This window comes from Myzus persicae, unplaced genomic scaffold (genome assembly GCF_001856785.1).
Source record: "Myzus persicae strain clone G006 unplaced genomic scaffold, MPER_G0061.0, whole genome shotgun sequence".
NCBI lineage: Eukaryota > Metazoa > Arthropoda > Insecta > Hemiptera > Aphididae > Myzus > Myzus persicae.
The window spans coordinates 124442-138326 of NW_019102746.1; the positions used below are offsets into that span (position 1 = coordinate 124442).

Consider the following 13885-nt stretch of genomic DNA (forward strand, 5'->3'; position numbering starts at 1 on the left):
ATATTTCCACCTTAAATTGTTTATAAAAGTCTTCACTTATAACTATGTAATCAACAATGAACGAGTGACATAAGTATGTAATCATTTTTGATTGAATTATATTAGTGAATAATAAAAAAAAATTAATTTTTGTACTCATCAGAAATAACATATTACAGGCATTAATATTTTGTCGAAATAATTTCTTTATTAAATACGTATTAATTTATAGTTATGGCTAAAATCAAATTAAATAGTTTATCAAAGGTTTTTTAATTTTGTATGTATATTATAAACATTAATATTTAAAAAAATAAGCAAATAAATCATAATTTCGTAATTAATTATCCAATACATTTTATTTATAATACCAATTAAAAATATTGATAAACGATTTGGTTATTGTTTTGTGATACATATTCATTCAGGTTGTAATTATTGATAAACTCGCATTTTACGCAGACGTAAATAAATAAAAGTTACGATGGATTAAGATATGTAGATTACATTTCATATAATTACACTGAAATTATCAATTTAAGCAAAATTATTATGTGAGCGTTAAATGGCAATACGAGTTTAATTTAAAATTGTTTGAATGTAGTCGAATATTATGTATAGAACTATAAAAAAACACTTATTCAGTGGAATATAGAACAATAGGTATTTTAAAAATATTGTCATATGGAGATTCAAAGAATACACCAGTACAACATCAGTATTCAAAATGTAGTTTGGTCGGTTTGAAATATAGTCTTCATAAAAATAAAATTATAACAATTTCAGGTTTCAATACCACATATTATATATGTATGAAATGTATACAATTTATCTGATAATAAATTATTTAAACATTAATATTTGGATCAGTGAAAATTGGTTTTGAAAATATAAAATCATAATGTGTGTAAGCATCCTCATAAACTGTGCTGATGATATTATTATACAACAAAACAAATCGTCATTTAATAAAACACAATCAAGTACCCGGAACTGGCTATTGTATATGCTAATATTATGTAATGGTTGAGAAAACAATGTACAAACAGCAATGGTCTTTTCATGCATTTAATTTTACTTCCATAGAATCCCTAACAATTTCTTTATTTTTACTCGTTAAAACAATATTTTGAATATTTCTAAGTCCCCCAGTATGGGTTGTATATTATACATATATTTTATCGGATCGTACACGAGTTTGAATTGTATAGGAAATTAATATAATAATAAAAATACAGTCACCTTTGTCATTATTCTGTATTAAACACTACCGAGACTTCAGCCTATTGAGGGTCCTCCGTCAACGTGGTAGTAGGTACAAATGTGCGGAAAAAATAACACCACGCTTTTGTCGCAGGTTCTATTTCCAAATGTAATATATTCGAGTAGTGTTGGAAGAGCCCCGACCGACACAAAAGAGACTTTCACCGAGTGACGACGGCGACAACTATATAGCATATTATATAATATAATATATATATATGACTCCTGAATACTGCTGCGTGGTACATACATATTATACAAGAGGGGGAAATGTCGGAGGGGTACGCTAATAATAAAATAATAATAATTAACCGGTCGACGAGACGACAATATTGTCCCAAAAGCGGAGGGTAACGTGTAATAAATATGACGCGTTCGGTCTACCAACGGCATAGCTAGGCATCGCCACCCGAAACAAAAAGGTGCGGATCGAGGGCTATTCTGAATGCTTGGCGTTTATATTATAATATTATGTATTATATTTTATATAAATATTAAAACTCAACATTACGAGCTCGAAACAATAGTTTTGCCGTCCACTTTTATTCGACCTGTCATGTGCACTGCACCATTTCCCACCCGCCGCCACGGGTCACTTTTGTTCTCGTCACTCGTTTTCCCTCGGCCACCCGGTAATTTATTCCAATTGTGCGAGTCGTTGGTTTTTATTTTTTCCTACGTAGGTTTATAGGTATACACATTACACATACGCGGACACTGCACTGAATAATGTAAAACAACATGCGGACGATATGATGATTAATAGCCGGGTTAGCCACCACTGAACAGTGTACCGACGGTAATACATGTGTATAATGTATAATATATGTATATAAATAAAGACCGATATACATAAATATGAATATCTGTGTACTTATATCTATGTATACGTGGGCCTGTAGCGAAATACCGGTCAGCTGTGCTATCGGCGACGGTATCATCGCCAGGGGTCAGGGGACGAGGAGGTAGAGAGGAAGATGATGAATTTTGGAGACCTGATGATGTATATAGGAAATAGGATACGCCCGGGGTCCCTCGAGCCATATTTTTCTCTACAAAACTTAGATAAACATTATGGGTTCCATATATTTCATTTGTATTGGCTCAGACATAATAAACAACGGGTTCTCAAAATATAAAAATCCAAATCAACTGCAATCTTAGTGTTGTATTCGTATAATATAAAAAAATTAAACGAATTATTAATCCTCACAATATCTTTTAAATTTAAATTCAAATATAGACATATGCAGATTGTTCAAGCCTCATTTATTGTTTATTTGTAACTATAGGCGAATAAACAAAATTGCACATTACTGCCGTAAGGTCGTAGGTTATAGGTATAGGTTATGTACCTACTCGTAATAATAAAATACATAATATTATTATAGGCCAAAGATTCTGATTAGTTAATGTGCAATAGTTTTGGTAGTTCAGTTTAAACGACAGAATCAAATGCGCCAAAACACATATAATTTAGTGGTTTTAAAGATATAGAAACGTATAATATATTATGTACACACATGGTGTGGCAAAAAAACTCCCCGATTTTTACAACCTAATAAAAACCAAACAAGTCAAACATCAAAAAACAATTTGCATTTAATAATTGAACACATAATTCCATCAATTATTTTTAAAAATTATATGAAACTATACCTAGTAATTTATATGTTCTAATATAGTATCGTGAAAAATGTGTAGGTACTTAATAGTTTTATTGGAATATAAATTTATATTTCTTAAGTTAATGGATATTTTGAACTATAGGTACCAAATTTATGGACAAATATATTTTCCCCTATTCACTGAATCCGTTTCCAAAATGGGTTTCCTCTTCTGTTATATGCACTTTGTACATTAACACGGGCGAATAAACGTTGTTAAATGACGATGGTTGCCGATAACATCTGCGTAATGGACAGAATGACAAACCACACGATCGATATATCCCTATCTTTCAGATCGCCTACAATTGTGCCAACGGTTCGCAATGTTGTCGCATCGCACAAGCTAGGTGTGCACTTTGTACCGTGTTTAAATGTCTACTTATATAATAGTAAAACAACCTTACAGTTACAGGTGCCAATCACACTCAATGTTAATAGCAAAATAAACATCGTTATACCTGTCTTCGATCAGAAACTTGTCACTAACGTTTTGAACGCAATCTCCTTTGGTTGTGATGGTGGTCGTATTTATATTGATGTAATGGTTCACGCCAGATTGAAACCATCGACCGGACCATTGGGCAGGAAACTCGCATTCACCTGCAAAAGGAAACGTACAGTTAATAAATATGCTTAAAATATTTTGTCATTGAATATACAGCATCGATATTGGCGACATCGGTTCTTTCGGATAGACCACCTATCTATGAAATACATGTATCAATTTTGTAGTTTCTGTGAAAATAGGTATTGTATTCGAGAGTAATTGGTTTGTTTTAATATAAACAACAGTAGGTACTCAACTTTTGACTGCCATATACGCGATGAATATATGATTATATCATGTGATATCTTTAAATATATATTATTTTAATTATTTTAACTCATGCAAGTAAAAACTAATTAAATATTATTCTTTGCTTAGGATTAAAATTGTGACATTTACTTATATTTTTATACTTTAAGTTTTTTTTTTTTAAAAAGGTTCAAGCTATTACGTGTTAAAGAATTGTATAAATAATTTTAATGTCAAGCTATATTTGACAAATTAATCGACTGAAGATAATGGACTGACTGCAGCTATATAATACTGAATTCTATACCTATTATTATAATAATTTAAGTCAAGTGTACAATTACATTATTTAAAATCGTATTTGTTTATCTAAACTACTTTAATTAAAATTATCAATAATTAGATGCGATTGGTCTTAAAACAATTTTCAAACAATAATCGTAATTATCTTTTTAAGTCTAGACAGTCGAAAAATAAACTAATGGAAAAACAAATTGCAATTCTTTGTTTATTTATTTAAAATAAGTGATTCAAGGTTTGTTTCCGTTTCATGTTACTCCTTTATTATGGCATGGATTAACTGACAGGATGTATTTTTGTATAAGCATATGAATTGTATTGTGCCTCTTTTCAGCGGCTTTATTTGTTTATATCGTACAATATACGATGATGTGTATGATATGATATGAGTATAATATATACATGTATACCCTGTACAGGTATTATAGGTAAATTATCTTTTTTGTACTTGAAAAATGTTATACTCATATTTCATATATAAAAATTTTGATAATATATATACCTTATTTTACATGTATGAAACAGGATTTTGTATAGGACTGGACCCCAAATCAAAACAGCGCATTCGTGATAATAACGGTGTACAAATATATACGAGCTGATTGAAAATTATAAGCTATTGTATTTATACTGTGGCAAGTTATAATTACACAGACACACGATGTGCGTATGAATTCACACGCCCAATATTCCTCAACTGTATTAGGTTAATTATGTTTTGAATTACGAGTCCGTACACGCGGCGCACAGAACGACGAAACTAGAGTAACTATATATACTATATAGTATATTATATTATGTTATATATAGAGCGAGACGCGAGTATGTGTTTTCAGCATAGGTTTTTCCACTCCTCCCCGTCGTTTACTACTGGGGCATACGAGTATTTTCTTGATACACGTACCTACCTATATGTATAAAATATAATCCTAAGGATTAAAAACTCATACGCACGGTGGTAAAACCCACACACGCTTGCACGTGCCATAGCCGAGTAGTGGAAAAAAAAAAATTCCCCTACACTTGTACACTCTATATATTATACACCCTCATATATATATATCTATATATATGTATAGGTACTCTCACACTGGTCCACACATATTATATAGGTATAGGTGCATATCGTCGTATACGCGAACTACGTATTTGTGTGCCTGTTTGTGTGTGTATGTGTGTGATGAATAATATTATTTAGTGTTATATATGTATACATGTGTGTACGGCGGCGGGAGTATATATACTGTTAATAAACACGGGAGCCAGCGGCGGTTGCAGTGGGGTTGCGAGGGGGTGGCCGGCGGTAGAGGGCGGCTTGCGCACACACGTATGGTGGTGTATATATACCCAGTTTTAATACTCGGCCGAAAGCGCATTCCTATTAAACTTTAAGCTTTTCGGGTCCAACTTTGTGTATGCGTTCGTGTGTATAATACACAAAACACTACGCGTTTATAAACACACATAAGCCACCAGGAGAAGCCCGTTACGGGTGCCGCCGCCGCCGCCGCCGTCGTCGTAGGGCGAGGCGAGATTGGACCCGGGATAGAGACCGTGGTGTCGGCGGCGGTGGCGGAAAAGAGGGCGAACGCCGCCGACCAAAGACAGAACGCCCGCGCGCCGAAGGTGGCGGTGGTACTGTGTGTGTGTGTGGATGGTTGAATGAGTGGGCTGGGAGGGGAGGGGGGCGACACCGCCGATATTAATTTCTATACCGGGGCACCCGCCAACCGGGCTGTCAAGAGGAGTGATGGAGATCAATATTGCCGAGTTATAAATAATACCAGACGAAACTTAACCTCCAAACCCCCTCCCTTGTCCCGTCACCGAAAACCCCGATCCTCGTGTCGTTCTCACACTTTAATAAATATATATATATGTATATGTATATATATATAGTCCTATACATATAAATAATATATAGTATCTATACATGCGACCGTTATCCCGCGGGCAAACCTCCTACAATATATATATACGCACACATACACAAACACACATATGTTATATTATAAATAAATATATATACATATAATATACGAAACGCGCAATAAACGTGAACAATATCAACGCACATATTATTATAAACCACCACCGCCGCCACCGCCAAGACGAGCACTCAGCGGGTGATGAATATATAATACGTCAACCGTGCAGAGCGTCAGGTGTTTTATTTTAGTGTAATTGTTTTCAATTTCTTCCCCCACCCTCCGCAAATGCAATACATACATCTAATTAGGAATTATAATTATAGGAAATCTATTTTATGATTACAGAGGACGAGTGTTCGAGAATATAGGTGGAAACTACACAATGATCATCGAGGAAGCAGGAGAGACCAAACATTATTTTAAAATTCTTTTTTGATTTTCGAGGCGCATTTTTACAACAAAAAAAAGTCAGAGAACTTGGGTAGTTTCTTAGAGGACAATCAGACATACATATAATAACATATCGAGTCGGCTAGTCCATAATTTTGAGTGTCTTGTTCACTTTATCGTAAATGTATAGATTTATAATTTTAAATTAACTTTGGTTTGATCACAGCTCAACAATTTACAGTTGAAATGAGATAACTACAGTTGTATTTGATGAAAATATAAATCGTAATAAAACACGAATTCAGTAGGTATATTTATTATGATACTGCTGTAAATTGTAATAAGAATATAAATCAAAATGTATTTTTATACTCCGGTTCTTTTAGTTATTTCGGGTTCATTTTATTTTAACCGGAAGTTGATAAAGAAATAAGTGGACAAATTATAAAGTTTGTAGAAACAAGATATACCAAAGTGAGAGGTTGGAGAGGAGTTGATTGTCACTACCTGTAATGTTAGTAGGTACATGATTAGGAAGTAAATGGGGAGTGGGAATTTTCAGTTGGATTTTTTAAATTGAAACCGGAAAATAATATTACTGTCGATTGTTGAAAACGCGTCTAGCAGAGGTCATTCACGCGTGACGAAGACATCTTTTGGGCGATGCGTGACGTCTCGAGAAAAGCCGATTCCGCTGTTAAATAACGAACGTCGATTATTAACATAATAATACATTTGTTTCCCTTTTTACAATATTCCAACACACCACGTACGACTGTACAAGCAATATCATAATATATAATATTACATAGTATATATTATAATATGGTCGGCGAGGAGGTTAGAAACGTTTTGACATTTCAATAGAGTTTAAGAACACTAACGTTTTTACTCTTTTATAAATGTAATGATTAATCGAATACAATGACTCACACTTTGAACACCACAAACGAATCTTCTCAGTGCCCGCCATCGAAACACGCCTAATAACACTTACATATTATAGTTTAATATATTTTTATTACAGCTAGTATACATTTACAAAATTGGTCGAAAATTATTAGGCATCAATTTATTACTATATCAAATCATTTATATTTTGTTCCTACTTTCGAACGCAGAAATTATAGAAACGAGAAACCCGATGACGGTTAAAACAAATATGATAATATATGTTGGGTTAGTAATGTGCATTTTAATTTTTGAAAAACAACATAATTCTATCTTTTGTGTTTTAACATTAAAAACACTATAAAATACAAAACATCGCACAATACACTTTAATGTTCATCAGAGCTGCCATTAGTATGTTCTTGCGACATCTAATGAATTGATTTACGTAACAACCCTGCAGCACTCTACACGCTCGAATTGGGGATACATGGGCTATAATATAACATCACCGAAGAAACTGTCCGAAACTATGATACACGGTAATGAAACATACGCATTTCTGTATAACACCATCACAGTATAATATGGTCGCAGCTATAAAACCGTCGGACTGCAGGATTTCGCGATTATGATGACGTCGTTTCAACTGACGTCCGGCACAGCCCGCAGCGGATATGTTTATTGTTTATGTATATACTATGTGTGTGTGTATGTATGTGCATGTGTACACAACAGTCACACCGACTCTCGACCTGTCGAACACCAGCCATCAAGCTTCATAATGATATATATCGTATATACGGACCCGAACATATCATCGCCGTCATCTGTCCGGTTTCCCACGGGGGCAAATATTTGTTCGCCGATTTCCAAAAGGGATCACGACCCTAGACCGAATACCCCCTCCCCCCATCGGAGTGTTTACCCCGCACTGTTGTCGTCGTCGTCGCAGGTCGACGATTTAAAACAAACAATGCGCAAACCGCGCCGTTGTTCCCGCTATATTATATATACATATATTTGCGCGATTATAATGCCCGTCGTATGACGGTAAGCAATAAGCATACATACATTATATAAAATATATAGGTATATAAACTGTGGTATCGTGGGATATACCGCGGTCGGTGTACTCCGCAGCACAAAGCTCTTCAAAAACAATGCTAATTGAAAACCGGCTGTACATATAGGTATACAGTTTCTGGACGCCCTTTTCTTCCGTACCGTGACATAACACACGCGGGTATACGGGACGGCATAATAATAATAATATTACAATACTATGTGCAATGTGCAGTAGCATAGATGTCTGGCGGCTGCTGGCGAGGACCCGACGGCAGTGCGCGACAACGACTATAATAACGCGTATATTATAAACGTACAATATAATATACGGGGGAAGTAGCTCGCGGGTTATTAGTTATTCCAACTATTATCGCGTTCAGAAGCCGTCGATGAAATATATTATATTTTTACGACTTCTCGAGGGGGACGGGGAAACATTCACATTACAGCTCGGCAGCTATATAGGTAGTATTATAAATGCGTATCGCCGAGGCAATGGGGTCGAAAGAGAGAGAGAGAAAAAAAGTATGAAAAGTGCAGTGACTGGGTAAAATGCGGTTAATTAAAACGAATAGCTTGAAACGACGATTGTGTTGTAATCAACATCGGAAAAACAAACATTTGGAATAAATACGACTGTTGATCTGTTTGCGTGTATTTTCTACAGATCTTTTCGAGTACCTATACCTTTAAGTATTATACTGTTAATCTATCTACCAAGCTTTTCGTTATTATTATTATGTTATCTCGTATAAAGTAGGTATCTATGCGCCTGACGGTGTTACAGCAACAGACATTTATTATTTTGTAACACCGTTCATTATTAAACACATAGACGATTTTAATTAAATGCATATTAATTTACCAACAACTGACGGAGGATACTAGAGTGTCGTGTAGGAACGATGAAACTTTATCGACTATCAAATTGAAATGTCCGGGACCGGACCTTATTTTGCGCACCACAGAGCGCATACGTATATAAATATATGCACACAAAAACATTTAGTCCCAGAGTTAAATTGAAACAGTATTTTATGGAACAAAAAACTTTATTAATTTGAAAACGACTACATACCAATCTATTGCACTGACTCAAATTGACTATACAAATTGTGTATATAATATAGTATATTAGACTCAGGTAAATTCTAATAAGCTTATAAAATATAATATAGGCTATTGATATTAGGTATATGTACTCCAAATTTGTGTTGTGTCGATGGTTATGATTATATTATAGTTGTCAAATTAAATTAAGACATTCAATCTGGACAAAAAAATGGAACGGTATATATCTATATTGTGCACTTACCAAAATGGTATTTAAGTCATGCCACTTAAAAGTCAAAGGTTTAATATTTCTCAAAATATAATACAGAATACATCATATAAATAAATGCCCATAATGTAGGTGCATTCATTTCATTAAAATATTAAATAACAAGAATTCACAATATCCTCTACACTAACAGAGAACTATATTTTATTATATTAAAACAAGGATATAAACAACAACAGATGTCATGAAAGTATTTAAAATAAATCACAACATTATTGAGAAGCCTACACAGCTATTGATATTATGAAAATTTCGATAAATTATTATTATATTTTGTTTGTAATTAAATTGAAATAACGTATACTACTACGAAAGTGAGTAAACAATCACAATCTACTTTTTATTTTTAAAACCATATTTAATTACAGTAAAAAAATAATATTACCGAGCAAACCAATTTGCTTGCAATTGATCCAATGTCATCTAAAAATGTATTCAAACAGATGAATATGAATAGCCATACTTGTTTTGTGATTTGCAAAATTGCATCCAATTTGACGTCAAAATAATAGTAGATACTTATACCCCTACACCTCATAATGTTTACATATATTTTTTGCGTCTACGGTTGGCCACGATCGAGAACGAACGGTACAAATAAAATACAAAATATGCTACGGAAAGAATTCGTATGCGAATTCGGTTGGTAGAGATTCGTCAGCACTTGTTTAAAGTTCAGACTATTCATTCGAGTTCGTTTTCAATCGTACGATAGCCTTCGGTCGGAAAGCTAATTGTCTTAACGGGCTGAACGTTGTTCACACTGAATATAATTTTATGTTATCTTACCATCACTATAACGAACAGCTCCGAACGCTAACGAATGGCTGTTAAACGCACCTTGTAAACGCTGTGGTCATTCAAAACAATGTGTTTCGTTTTATCAGTTACCGTATCACTGACGGATCGGTGAAAATGGATAATGTGGACTGGCCCTGTGCTCACACGAACTTGCCATATTTTCACGCATAATACGCTTTCAACGATATTCGACGACAACAAAATGTTGCAGATTATATAATATTTCAAATATCAGTAGTCATAACGAATTACGTATATTAACAATCGATCACGGCACTTTTTCGTTAGCATAATACAAAATTAATTTAATTACATGAAAACACTTATAATGCATATTATTATACAATAATACTGATATGTACTGAAATTTAATAACGCCTAATGGTTTATCAATACTGAAAAGGTTTGAAAAATAAATATATACGATTGTTTTTTTTCCATCCTTCTTTCTTTGACCTAGCTGAAATTAAAGTGGTATCGCACCAACTAATAGTATTTTATCTCTGGCTACCATTCAATACCAATGTGTCTCGTTTCAAATAATTCCAGGATATGTCATTTTGTAACCGAACGAAATTCCCTAAAGGACATTTTCTAATTTCGGTATATTTTTTTCCTTCTTTTCCCGCGTAAAACTTCTATTACAGCATTCGGCACAAATTATATCAGAAGACGACGACGACTACGGTCGATACCTCTACCCTCCAGTAGACCGTGAGCCGGAGCGTATATTTCCCCCGGGGGCGTCACTGCCCCGGCAACGGCGGCTCTAATTACGTTAGATATCCGAACTCCTGTCGCGCGCCTACCCCTTCCGCGGACCCGAGTATAATTCATTAATCACAAACCGGCCAAGTGGGTAACACGTGTTCCTGGCCCAACCCCCGCCCCACTTTCATACAGCAAACATATATACCTATATATATAATACTATATAGGTACACAGTTACTGCACGCGGGTCTCGCTTTTCATTATGCGCGTTATGTAAAGTGACGGGTCTGAGACTTCCTCCCCCGCACAATCTACAACCCGAATTTCCGTTGACCGATCTTGTATGATTTATCGTAAGTTTGCTATTCTATACGTATAGTTTACGCTGACCCTCGACATCTATATATATACATATGTACGTATAACGCGTATTGTATCGCTGTCGATAATAATTTGAAAACCGCAACATAACATAATATATTATATTTTGCATATATGAGCTCGAGTAAGATCAATAATACTTGTTTAAATTTTGAGCAATCATCATACTAAATCTGTTTTCTTTATATTTTTTTACCCGGAACGTGTAGTTTATACTAATTTTATAAAGAGAACGATATTTTCAAAATAATTTATTAGCCATTTGACACTTGTATGTGTTTCTTGAATACTACCCATAAATCGTAACTTACGGGGGTAATATGCAATATTAGTAAATTAAATATGACTTAAAAACTTCACTTTAATCATAATAAAATAAAATATTACGATATCATAAGATTCGTATAGTTATCATGTTAAGTGCACAACATTTGGGTAGTGGAAGGAGCCAAAACTAAAAATACTAAAACTATATTACATACAAATATCTTAAGCCTGCAAGAATTTAATGTTTATAATTGACAGAGGTGGTTTGTTAAAATATCGCATGTCAGTTACAATTTATGCAAAACTTCTGGTTCTATTGTAACGAACAAATATTTAAATGTCCGTTTGAAAAACATACATTTCAAAATGTATAGAAATCTATTTTCTATTTGAAAACTTGAAACAATGAACAATTTTTCCAAAAATTTAATAAACACAAAATGTATTTTTTTAAACTGACGTAATTTAATATTTCAATTTTCTATATTTCTAAAGCAACAATTGAAAGTTTAATAATACAAATGCACAAAAAAAAAATTTTAAATTTAAAACAGAAAATGTAATTATTATTTGATTGTTTGGGTGTACCGTCATTTGCGCTTGGTAATTTCAGCGCACGTCAATTGAGCGTGGTAATTATAGCGCACGACAATTAAGCGCATACGACATATTGGCGATCGTCAAATTAGCGCACACTACATTTTAGCTCGCGACAATTCAGCGCAATTTAAAAATATCTAATTGAAAGGATTTCCGTGTTATAGACAGCAGAAGTTATTATCTATTGGTGTCTAGATAATCGAAATAATCTGATATAGGTAGGTAACTAGTATAAAATAATTGTGCGGTCAGTATACGTCTTTCAACATTCAACAACAAAATGTCTGTACTACTATATATAGCAAGTAAAAGAGGATAACAATTATTAGTATACAAAAATTATATTCATAGACAGGACAGACGAGATGAAGATCTCCCTTATTTGCAATTGATCTTTGGAATTGTTTTAATCGTTTGAAAGACGATCTCCCAAGAACCAATAACAATATTGAAGGTTGGCATAATGGTTTTTCTGCTCTTTTAACGTCTTCACATCCTACTATATGGAAATTTATTAATACTTTAAAAAAAGAAGAAAGTATTAATAAGATGACAACCGAACAGCTTATTGCTGGATATGTACCACCAAAAAAATCAAAGTATAAAGATACAGCAAAAAAAATGTTACATATATGCGAAGATTTCGAAAACCAACCACTCAATGATTACTTACAAGGAATAGCTCACAATTTTAATTTAAACAAGTGATTTATTATAACGATGATTTATATAAATAATGATTTAGATTTAGGAATTTTTATATTTATTATGTACAATTAATTAAGATTAATAAATGTATATTTAGAAATAATGATTTTAATTTGGGAATTAATTATACTTACTAGCAATTAGCTTAGTATATTTTATTAAACATGATGCGCGGAATATCTTGCGCGTAAATGTCGTATGCGCCGACATGTATTGCGCGTAAATGTCGTATACGCTGAATTGTGTTACGCGGAAATGTCATCGCTGAATTGTCGTGAGCTAAAATGACTGCGCTAAATTGTCATGGAACCGATTGTTTGAAATAAAAAGTTTCATTAGTTAATAGTTATTGGTCCATTAAATGCGTTTTAATGAATTAAACATGACTTAGGAATTTGATATAATATAATAATAGATATAAATATAATGATTTAGTTGTACTTTTAATAAAATTTAATAATATTGTATGAATAATACATTAAATCTACAAATAAATTAAATTAAGAAAGTTTTAAGTGTTTTAACTTCTATATTATTCAACAGAATATAATTTCAATTTAACAATTTAAAAATTAAAGATACCTATTGTATAATTATCTTTACAAATATATAACCAGTAATTATATAGGCACCTAACAAATTATATTAAAAACCGGAACTAGTTTTTGAAAAATTCTTGAAAAAAGTACTACAGCAAGGATGGTTGGTTATATTATTTATTTATTGTATATACCATAGCATTAAATAATAACCATAGTTGAGTCGAATTCTAATGTTTATGTAGTA

General features: G+C 33.1%; 1 protein-coding gene across 3 annotated transcripts in view; it reads right to left on the reverse strand.

Moving 5' to 3' along the window:
* Positions 1 to 13885, reverse strand: part of LOC111033076 — a 152266-nt gene that overhangs the window by 83250 nt on the left and 55131 nt on the right. For all 3 annotated transcript variants that reach the window (XM_022313666.1, XM_022313667.1, XM_022313665.1), the window contains exon 3: positions 3371 to 3512. In XM_022313666.1, coding sequence (XP_022169358.1) covers positions 3371 to 3512 — 142 coding nt within the window. The remainder of the gene's footprint in view (positions 1 to 3370; positions 3513 to 13885) is intronic.